This window comes from Anopheles merus, chromosome 2L, assembly GCF_017562075.2.
Source record: "Anopheles merus strain MAF chromosome 2L, AmerM5.1, whole genome shotgun sequence".
NCBI classification, from domain to species: Eukaryota; Metazoa; Arthropoda; class Insecta; order Diptera; family Culicidae; genus Anopheles; species Anopheles merus.
The window spans coordinates 46908279-46920031 of NC_054083.1; the positions used below are offsets into that span (position 1 = coordinate 46908279).

The 11753-nt window shown below is 43.6% G+C and overlaps 1 protein-coding gene across 1 annotated transcript; it reads left to right on the top strand.

Annotated features, from left to right (window-relative positions):
* The first annotated feature begins 748 nt into the window (after window positions 1–748).
* LOC121593362 lies at window positions 749–11292 on the top strand. The gene is made up of 5 exons (XM_041915633.1): window positions 749–1795; window positions 1904–2188; window positions 4923–5033; window positions 9885–9967; window positions 10227–11292. Exons 2-5 carry the CDS (start codon window positions 2141–2143, stop codon window positions 10315–10317), a joined length of 333 nt encoding a protein of 110 aa, XP_041771567.1. The 5' UTR covers window positions 749–1795; window positions 1904–2140; the 3' UTR covers window positions 10318–11292.
* The last annotated feature ends 461 nt before the right edge of the window (window positions 11293–11753 follow it).

Here is an 11753-nt window from a genome sequence, read left to right on the forward strand (position 1 = left end):
CAAAGTTCTGTTAATTGTTCCAATTGCAAGAGATTTTTAAATTAATTCCTTTTAATGTATCAACAACTCTCTGATTGCCTTAAAGACAATAGGACAATAAATGCTTTCAATTAACAGAGAATAATCATTAGAGAAGAAGACAATATCAACCAAATGAATACTCTTTTGTATTTGTAAAAACATATAATAGTTGACATTCATTAAATTTCAATAAATTCAAATTTAATTTCTCCTTGCATACAAACTACAATCAAAACGTCATTTAAAAACGATAATGAGTGAAATAATGTGAAATTGAGTTAACATGAAAATACTTTTAGACAGAACTTTCAACTCGTTTGTAAAAGAAATTAATTAATAGAATAGAATAGATGTAAAAAGAATACATTATTCCCCATTTGATGCTATTATCAGTGCTTGCTATCGGTAAAGGGTGCCTCTACAAATAAATGCATTCATTCCAATCATCCAAAACAATTCCTACCCCAATAAAGTAAGCAGCTTTTCATTTCGAAAGCTTTTCTACACGCCACCAGGCGTCTCCTTTTACGCACAGCTTTCCGCAAAAAGCTTTCCACTCCAGCAAAAAAAGCATCCTTACTGCAAGCTTTTCCACCGTAACATCCAACTAGTCGTCTCGCTCTCACAACCGTCCACCACTGTGCCGTCCGCACGGCACCGATACATTGACACCACGCAGCACGCATAGAACATTCTGCACTCTCGCGAGGGTAACGCGCAAACCGGCGACAGTCGATGGCAGCAGTTGATGATGATCTTCCTTCCGACCCGTACGAGCGTGACAGCAGCAGCGGGTGTTTGACAACTCTCTATTTACCAGCACGTATTAACGCACCGCACACTTACACACACGCGCGCGCCACGCTTGCCGAAAGGTGTGCTGTCCAAGCAATCATCGCGTGTGCCGCGCCGGTTCGCTACTACGCAACTGGAGTTGTTGTGTTTTTCAATGTGTTTGATGCTTGTGTGTGAGCATTTTGTTTGGCGTGCTTCCACGCACGACGTCATCAGGGATGCGGAATGTGAATAGAGTGGTGTAGTGCGCTTCATTTGCTTCGGTACGCCACACGGCACAAGCATTTTGCGCCGTTGCTTTTGGCCCCGTGTGTTTTATGGTGTGTAAATTGCTGATTGCGTAAAAAAAAGCTAGAGTGTTACAAAATAAAAGCGCAAAGAAAGTGATAAAACAGAGGAAGGAAAAAACACACCGACCACAGACACCATTCCGCAAAGAACTAGTGAAAGTGAAGCTCTCATGAATAAATCGTAGCGTAAAGAGCCGTCGGGACATCGTCAGAGAAGCAGCCGGAAAGAAGAAACACAAAACGAAAACGTTCCTTCCAGCATAACCTTTAATCCTCGGGCACCCAGTCAGCACCAAAACCAAAGCAGGCGGTGACGGCGAAACTGAGCAACATCAATTTATCAAAGCCAGCCCGAAGGGAGGTGGTTCGTTCAGTCCGTTCTAGCTGTACACCATCGTTATCAACAAGTTGAAAAGTTGGCTTTTTTTTGTGCAGTTCATCAGTTCCTCGTATTTTGCGCCAATCTTTTCACACGCTCGTTTGCTTTAATCCTGTTGTGTCGTGCGGTTTTCTCCCCCGTCCAATCCCGATGCGGCGTGTGATGTATCTATTAGTTTGAACGATAACAGATCAAATCCCACTCTTGGGGGCATTCAGGCAGGAAAAGGAACGTTTTAAAAACCGTGTCTTTTTACGCGTGAGAACGGGCAGCACACGCTCGGTAGGAGGAATTGATTTTGTCACGCTTTGTAAGTGATTCCGGCAAGATTGGATAACATCGCCCGATTGACTGCGGCACACAAGCGTTTGCTGTTTTAACAGTGTGTTTTTTTGTTTGTTTGTTTTGTTCACCCTAGTCCACACAACAACGCAGCCGTTATTGGCCCCGCCATCGCCATACGCCGGGCGCGTCAACCGCAAAGTGGTGGCAATTGGACAACAATTGCAATTCACCGCGCCAGAGACCCGCGCCACAGCCGCCGGCTAAACGACTGTTGTTGTTTTGGCGGCACCACTTTGGGAGACAGTTTGCGGTAAAGCAGCAGCAGCAGCAGCATCATAGCAAGCGTTGCTTTTGCGTCGGTAAAGAGAGCATGGCCGCGAAGGGAGAGAAAGTGATTCGAAGAAGCAAAATGAATAAGGTGAGTTTTTGATTCGATAAATTTGATAAAACTGTTGTCTAGAAATTAATTTAAAAAACGTAATTCAACTGCTTCCTCTGCATTGAGTGTTTCAAATGGTGTTTAGAAAATAAAAATAAAACACCGCAAAAAAAGACAATTTTAATGGCCCTATAGCCCAACCCAACCTTCGTCCCGACAGGCCTCCAATCGATTGAAGGCGCCCGCTATTTCCCCCGAAAATCCTTCCCTTTATTTTAATGCTGTCCCACGGCCCACGGGTATTATGACGCACTAAGAGTCATCCCACCATCGTTTACAGCTGCACGACCCGGGCTCTACTTGAAGCCATAATGAGGACGCGCTCGGACCGAAAAAATAAAAGCGTTTTCCCTTGTGTCCATCCCGGCCTTCCTCGGTGTGCTTTTGGGTATCCCTATCGAGCCCGTCGAAAGATCGATAAGGATGGCCGAGGAAAGTCCAGGAAAAGAGTAAGACACCGAGATGCCCGATTATGTGCGGCCAACGGGCAGCAGCATCAGTGGCGGCGGCGGCAGCGGGTTTGAAGGGTACTCAACTATGCCGCTATCGATCAGGCACGAGATGACGGGCTGAAGGGCTACCGGTGTTCGTATTATTGATGCCGTGCGGTTGTGCGGATCGTACAGTGCGGTACGAATGTTTGGCAACAGGGAACTATAACTTTTTTTTTTATTTCAACATTATTAAGTTATCATCCTTATCCTTATTACTTAGTTATTGAAGGTAGTCTTTTTCGTCCTGAATCCTTTGAAGATTACTTTTTTAACCCCTAATAATGCTAATAAACTTTTTTTCGTTGTTTAATGATAGTAGACCGCATAAGCATTTGAGAGTTAGAGGTAATAATTAAGCAATACAGCCCCGTTTGCACAGTATTTATCAAAATTTATTTCTATGTTTTTGCTTCTTGAGTTTTTCTGAATTTTTCCTATGGTTAACTCAATATGTTTACCACTTACTTCCTCTAATTAATTTTACTAATTTATTGGCATCGTTCGATCATTTTGGTCAAATTATTATTAACAAAAAATTGGTTTACAGTACATATATCTTAGGACGAATACACAAACTGTAGGACAAATACAATCAATGAATTGTGAGATGAATTCTAAATCAGGGACCCTTCACGATTCTAGTCATCTTTTTATATGGAGTTTGACAGTTGGAGGCTGAAATCATGTAAACACATCATACAGATCCACGCACTAAACTAGCCTGTGTTTTTCGGCCTAGATTATTTTAGCCACAAAGTTAGAATTAGAGTCGAGTAGCTGCTCGAAAAAATGGCAAAACAAGCAAAACAAACCTAGGTGTTGTTTTCATTCATCCCGAGGTGCATTAAAGACATCAGGTGGTGGAATCTAGAATCAAAGTTTATATAGACCAGGTGGTCGCATAGTATGCTTTTATTTATTACCAATTTACTATTTTATTTATTTTATTTTGCTCAAACAGTAGCTTTCTGGTAGCTTTACGAATACACAAAACATTCTTTAAATCTTCACTCAGAAGCAGATGCGATAAAAATCGACCTTCTAAATATATACACCTTGGGAAAAGTCCACCAGTGTACCACTTATACCCACTTTGATACCCACTCAATACCCACTTTGACAGCTGCTCGAAAACGGATATATAATGCAACAGGCTGACAGGTTGAAATTTCAGCCTACGATCTAAAAAAGGGGCCCTCATTCAGAGAACAACCAAAACGCCTTGAGAAACCCTGATTTGAAAATGAAAAATGTATTATTTTTTTTAGATATGTTTTATACAGATGCAATTTATTAAATTCGAAAACATTTTCCCAAACGAAAAATAACTATCTAAGCCATGGTTTGAATAATCTCACTCCTGGTGCACTTTTTCCACCCATCACTGTATTCCTGCTGAAGTACATTGCGACCATTCGCCCGTTATTCTCGCCCACAAGAAGAAGTTTTTGCTTTTTTGTTCGGAAAGCCAACGCGAAACGACAACGCAAAAAAACGGGAACCTCTTCAACCCTTTTCATATACCCATCGCTCAGTAAACCCAACCAACTACCCTGCGCCCCCATGCATCCCTTGTTTCCCTTTCCTGTGGTTGCTTTTGTTGCTGGTTGTAAGGAACATGGCCACACCAAAAGCAACGGCGGCAACAAAATGGTGAATAGCGCCGCCACTAGCGCGGTGTGCCCATGGAGATTCCTGACATTGTTATTTTCCCTTTATTATTTCCTTTCACTACTTCCTTACACTGTCGTTTCCCTTCATTCCCGCTACACGCCTGCTGGGGAAAGCTTTATATCGTGCGCTCACGTTTTCGTCATTCGTTTCGGCACGTTCACAATGGGGAGAAATAAAACAAAAAAACGCGCACTTACACTACTGGTTTCATTTTCATTTTCGCAATCCCGCCTAACCGCTCCCACCCTTAATCAATCCAGCTCCATCATTTACCGCGCTACAGGAAAAGCGGTACGGCTCACGGAATCACCACCGGAATTATGGTGAGCCGAGCAATTTCTTGCTGCACTGTGTGTGTTTTCATTCAACTCGCGATTTTTCTTACCTGAGTCACTTTTTTTTTTACTCCGGGATTGATGTTTCCTCTTCTGGCCGCTCACTAAACACCAAAGCTCTTGCCTTTGCAACTGCACACGAAGCGTTTCTCATAAGCTTTTCTACATCTTTCTCTTTCTTTCCTTTCTTTTTTTCTCCCTCGGTTATAGGTGTGGGTTGCCTTCGCCGTGTTCGGTGCAATATCCATCCTGCCGCCCGCGTCCGGTCGCATCGTTAAGCGCAGCTACTCGGATCAAAGTGTGCGCGGCTATCTGACGGAGGTAAGTAAGCAACGTGTGCACCTGAGGCTGAGGCCGAAACACCATCGTTACCCGCAGTGCGGAAGGTTAATGTGCTTTCATTCCGCCCCGGTTGCTTCGTTATCGCACTCACGACGTGCGATGTGTGTTGCCGCTTCGCTCCCTCTGCGTGTGTTTGTGTGCGCATGCAACAGTGTGTGCAACAGAGGAAAAGGACTTTTCTTGGCTTGCCCTTTATAGGCGAGGTTAGGCTTTTCTTCCTTTCTGCCCTACATCTCCTTCGTGTGAACGACGAAGCCAACACAAACACACACACGGTTTCGCCGCTGAGCAGGTTTTACCGCTATGCAAGCCGATAAAATTGAACTCAATTCAATGAAAGCAATCTGTGTGAAGCGTCTTCAGGGCCCATTCATACACCACAGCTTTGGGGGGGGTGTCCTTTTTTTTTTGCTTGGGTTTGTTGGGATGGGAGAAAACGATACATGACTTACACTGAGCCGTGCTATGATTGCTTCCCTGTTGGCACGTTGTGATAATACGTTTTTTCCAGGGAAAAGCAATATACATTGTGTCTGCTGTTGCCTGTTATTACTGGGCGCGTGTGATGGAGTGCGAAGAAAATTGCTTTTTTTTTCTTCTTTTGCTTCGTTCGTACCATTGATGCATTTTTACAGGCTTTTCGTGTTAAAGCTGTGAGAGAGATGATTATTTGTATAATACTGTACTCAGCTTTGGTTTTAATTTGGTTTCCTTTATACTTTTACCAACCTCAATCCTCAAAGCAGTTACCTAATGTTAATTTAATTAAGTGACTACTGCTTCACATCACACTGCGCACTGTGTTTTTCTTGCTGTAGAGCAATGCAACGGGAGTTTTGAAACGATGCCTAATTTAATTGCACTTTAATGAACCTTCGCATTCCCTTTTTAGGCACCCCACAGCCTTTGAGACAATATTATCCAACCGTGATGGAAGCAAGCCGACGCTTTTCGGGGCAAAGGAGGAGCTTTTTAAACCCTATTAAATTAGCACAACCAGTCCACCAGACACCCCTTTCACATTGCCTTCACTTACTGTGGAAAATACCGGCACAATTTGAAATACCAGGAAAATATTTTCATATCCCTTATCCTGCTTACGCTCCCAAGCTTGTCACCTTTTTTTTTCTTATTTCTGCATTAGAAATTTTCACATTCCATTTTTTAGGCTGGTTGGAATTTTTCTTTGATTTTCAACTTCCACGAAAAACTTTACGGGGAAAGATTGTCATAACCCCGCCGGGGCCGTTCCCTCCCCCCTCCCAATCCCAGCCTATGGCACACGGCAAAGAAAATCAATTTCCTTTCCATTAATTGAGTCTCTAATGGGTTTCTTTTAGGTGCGCTGTCGGTGAACAAACCACTTCAGAGGGTGGCAAAAATAATAAAAGAAAGCCCGTAACACCACCACCGCACCACAATGAAGGAAAGGAATTTTAGGGCTTTCGGCGTTTGATTAAAAATGGAAATTTTTCTGTTGAAAATGCTACACTTCTACACAAAGCCACACACACACACATAAACTCCCAAAAGAGTCTTTCAGTTGGTGTTCGCTGTGTTGGTGGCACATGACAGGGGAATCATTTTTATTCGTCACTCTTTCAGCGTGAAAAGCTTTTCAGCGACAGCCTACCAACAATTCCACCACCTTAATGTAGATTGAAGACAATGTGCGTGCGATGGTATGTGTGTCTAGAGCCTTACTTTCAGTGTGAAATCATGCATGCTTCCCAGCAGGGCAGTAAACCAACTGTAGAATCGCGAACGGATTTAAAGCGGATTCCAACACACAGTTTTCACACACACACACACGCGCACAGGAGGCGCTTTCCTGTTGGGGATTGGGCCTTTTGGCCCTGAAGCTGTTTTGCTTTCCTCTCTCTTACACGGTACGGGGTGCGTTCGGGGGAGGACTTTCACCACCAACAAAAACACTTGTGGCTGTTGGCTCACTAGACAGGGCAGCTCTCTCTCTCTCTCTCTCTCTCTCCCTCCGTCTGGTCTGATGCGAGCGCGAAGACGATAAAGATCTTTTGCTCGGCTGCAAAACCTCAATAAAATATCCAATTATTCGCTTGCCTTCGCTTGCCTTTAGCGTGAAGTAGGAGCTCGTCCCCGTCCGCGCCTTGAGATAGGATCGATTCTAGTAAGGCAATTGTAACGATTCGCTGAAATCGCACCCGACGCCAATCCTTGACAGATTTCACCACCACCCACGAGTCGCAGGCAGTCCCACTAATGTCTATAAACATACACATACACACAAACACCGTCGTTTTGTTAGCACGAGGTTAAAGTAAATAAATTTCATACCATGATGTTGACGCTATTTTTCCACCTTCCATTACCCCGAAGCCTCCGTAGGGAATGGAGACGAGAGATTAATGGCTGTTAAGATGAAAATTTTGTCTCAATCCATCAAAATATTTACACACAGATTACACCGGCCAGCGATACGGGTGGTTAGGAGCAGTAATGTCGTCCAAAGACCAGGGACAAGCAGCAGCAGCAGCTACAGCAGCAGGTGGAACAGTAATTTTATGCCGACGCTACTTAAGCTTCTGTCTCTACTGCTCCCAGCACTTGAGCTGAGATATTTAAAAAAATGAACGCAGCACACAGATAAACCATTAATTACGATGATAAATTAGGCTGATTTTGCTGCAATCGGTCGCTGTAGAGTGCTGATGAGAGCAGTTGGGGATCTGATTACATGGAAAGATAGATAAGGAGAGAGAGAGTCAACAAAAGCCCGCGACGGTATTCTCCATTAAAAAAAGTTGGAAAGCATAATATTCTGCATACTTGGTGGAAGGAAAAGTTTTCCACTTAGCCCTCGTCAAACCACTCGTTTATTCTGGTGGTGTGAAAGTTGAATCTTTCTGCTGCAAAGACAGTGATGTGCATGAGGTGTGAATGCAGAATACGGAAAGATAATGCCTCCGGGAACGAGGTTCGTTAGACTTTATGATAGTTTGAACAACACGACGCACCAGTTTCTGGGTTGTGTTTGGCCTCGGTATAGAACTTCTTCGATTAAGGGAGTTGGTCATTATTGAAGATTACAGTAACTGACATAAAAAATTAGTCTAATTACCGCGTCAATTGAACTTGCTCGCTAGATTAGATGGCTTGGGAAAATGTTCCTCCTAACCGGCTTATATTACAATTATCTTATCACAACATATACTAAAGCTTCAAGTAATCATGTAATCAATTCCAAAGGTTCATAAGCATCTAAACTACAGATTAATTGATTGGTTGATTGATTGAGTCTAATGTCAAGATCATTTGCAAGCCTTCCTGGAGATGCTCCATTGGAGCATTCAATATTCGACATAACAACCTTAACCAAAATTTTACTTAAATAAATAAGAAACATATAAATTCACATAATGTTCAGTACATTTAAATATCTAAACGAAGCAATTGATTAAAGTGATAAATTAATTAATTAAAAGGGAAAATTAATGCCTAAGGGATACAAAGTAAAGACTTTGAAGGCTACAGGAGTATATTGTAGCGAATATTGAGACACTTTGCAGAAAGTAAGTACTCAAATAGACATAAAAAATTCATGTATGAGTAAAATCTAGTAGTTTTTAAACATCCACCTCATTTTCATACAAATCAAAGCGAAATGCTGGTATGTTCTGAACAATCTTTCCCTCTCGCAACTTTGTTTGTTTGAGAACTAATGTAGCACATATTCGAAACATTGATTATTTACGGTTTTGATAGACGATATGATGCTCCAGTGCTGCTTAACCTAAAGTGTTTATAATCCAGTTAACAGTTTTACCATGGGCCGCACAACACATCGAGTAACGTTCAGTAATGCAACGAATTACTTTGACATTTCCTCGAACTGCCGCTCCCTGCGTTTGATAAATTCAATTTGTTCAACATCCTGCACTGCCAATTTCAAAAACTGACACACAATTTTATCTCATTACAAAGCCCTTATTTCTCCCGCCTCTCTCTCTCTTCCCCCATGCCCTCTCTTCCCCACTAAACAATACGAAGGTGAACGTTGTTCATCACAAAGTTATGACAACGGTTCAGTGAAAGCCGTCGTCTGGCACAACTTCTCGCCGACAGCAGCATCCGTCGTAGCGGCCGAACTTTTGCCCACCACACCCCACCCCACCAAAAAGGTTCCCTATTCTGAAAAGCTCGACACTTCCGAAGAATTTCCCTCACTTTCCTTTTGCTTCAGAGCCCACGCTAGCCGGCTAAATGGGCAAAAGCCGCGAAAGTCGCCCGCTCCAAAGCGCCCCAAAGTGTGGCACAGAAACTGAGAATGAATCATTTATTGGACTTAATTAACCCGACGCAATTCGCAGGAAAAGGGAGACCTATAGGGGAGATGGAACAGACTACCGGGCGAGTTGGCGAAACATTACGAAGTGGAAAACTTTCCGTTACGACGTGTCAATAAACCTCTGCCGGGTTTGGGGGGTCCCTTCTGCTCACCGAGCGGAAGAAAAAAACTTTCTATCCGGTTAGGTTAACTATCCGGAAAATTTATTACCATCCTCTTCCGTCCCTCGTTTTTGCGCTGCAAGAGACACCAGAGCAAAGCAAATGATGCTCTTACCTTGAAGTGTGTGAGAGCAGGGTTTCTCCCTCCAAAAACAAAAAAAAAAGCGTAAAAACACACACCCACTTCAAACGTCCTTTAAAAGTGAACATTCAAAGAGGACGACGGCTGCTGCAGCATGTTTGCATACATACCTGCCCCGGACACTGCTTCTTAGGTGCTTTAACGTTCCGTGCATATTTTTTTTTCTTCTAAGCTCCCTCGTTTTCCCTCCCTACTCGTTTCAGCGTACCTGCTGGTGGAATGAGGTGTGCAAGGAAGAATTCCAGCAGCTGTTCCGATGCCGCTGTCCACAGTGGTCGTACTGCAGGTGAGTGTGCTTCTGGCCGGGTGGTGTACTCGCATGCCCGGGACACAATGCGAACCATGCCAACTTTTATCGCAATGCAGCACAAGCCACCGGCTCGTTTGTGTGTGTGTGTGTGTCCTCTGTGATCGTTGCTTTAGCAATGGGAGCGTTTTTGCTTGTTAAAAACTGTTCCTTCACTAACTATTTTCGCTTTACCTTTTGGTTGACTCTATTCGTTTTTTTTTTCTGGTCCGCTTGACATTCCCGGCTCCCCGACTAGATCACCCGGCCGGTACTATAACGCGTACTGCTCCATGACGAACACGGGCTACATCTGGACGCAACCGACGTGGGACTGGGAGACGGCTTAACCTCACCAGCAGCATCGGATGGCGATGGCGGCGGCGATGGTGTGATGTCGTATCCGCTGCCGAGACGCGTGTCGAGACACGCTCTCATAACGAGCAGCGTGAGGAGCCGCTTTGGAGAGCAGCGCCTATCGTTTGTTGAATCTGGATTCTGTAAGGATTACCAGTAATTAAAGTGTTAATTAAAATTGGATCAGTTTAGCGTAGGTTGGCGCCACGTTCGGCAGGTGGCCGTTATGCGGTTAGCTAAACTTTCTACATTTTTCGCAATCCGTTCAGTAGCAAGAGCAGTGTTTATGTAATTTTATGTTATGCTAGAAAAAAAAAACACTTCCTTGTAAAGCTTTACATTCTGTAATCCATCAAAGCGTGGTAAACATGCAGACACCACAAGTGTGCAAAAACGGAAGGAAACAAAAAACCAACATCGTCACAAACACGCACTAGAAGACCAAACGTTTTATAGACTTTAGATTTTTACACCAAAAAAACATAAACAACAGCCACAAAAGCGACATAATCGATCCGAAACAAACAAAAGACAGAAATCAAATTTACACTCATCGGCACATTCGCGAACTGAAATGTGTGTGTGTGTGTATGTGTGTATTTTAGCGTTTAGGGAACAATTAATTTGGTAGAAACGCATGTTTTGTAGCGGATAGCGATTAGAGAATAGTGACCAAAAAGGGGCAAAAAAAAGGGGCCCTTATAGTGAGCTTGGTGTGCTTTATTTTAAAGCCAGTGTGACACACGTACACGCAATGGCTGTAGAAGCAGCCGGGATGGGTTTTCGGGGAAGACAAACACGGGGTGTCCGGGAGCGTTTTGCAGCTAAACGGAGGAGAGCATGTGCTGTGGTATAAATAATACACGCACAATGGAAGCTCAATGTTTTATGGATTTAGTTGAAAAACAGAAACCAACAGCAAGTGTGTTTTAATGTTATGCCGTTGAATAAAACTGCAACGAAATAGATTATTTCTTGTATTTCCTATTTTGGATTACCTGTTTCGGTCGAGCGAATTAAATAATGAGAAACAATACACAATAAGCATTGAAAGACACAAGTTTTGAAGTAAAAAAATGAAAGATTATTTAGGGGAAAGCGGGGGGCAAAATGGGCATGTTAAGCAGTTTACTGAATATTCCTTTGCATATTTGCCACAAAACACGGCAGATCCTCCAGAAGTGCCGAGAGCGCCAGATCCCAACGCACCACCTGTTCATCGACTTCAAGGTGGCCTACGACACCATAGACCGGAAGGAGCTATGGAGCATCATGCAGCGGTACCACTTCCCTGGGAAGTTGATCCGGCTGGTAGAGGCCAACCAGGGCCACGGGGTGCATTGCAAGGTGAGAGTATCGAACTTGACGTCGGAATCGTTCGAATCCCACAGGGGTCTGAGGCAAGGTGACGGACTCTCCTGTCTGCTCT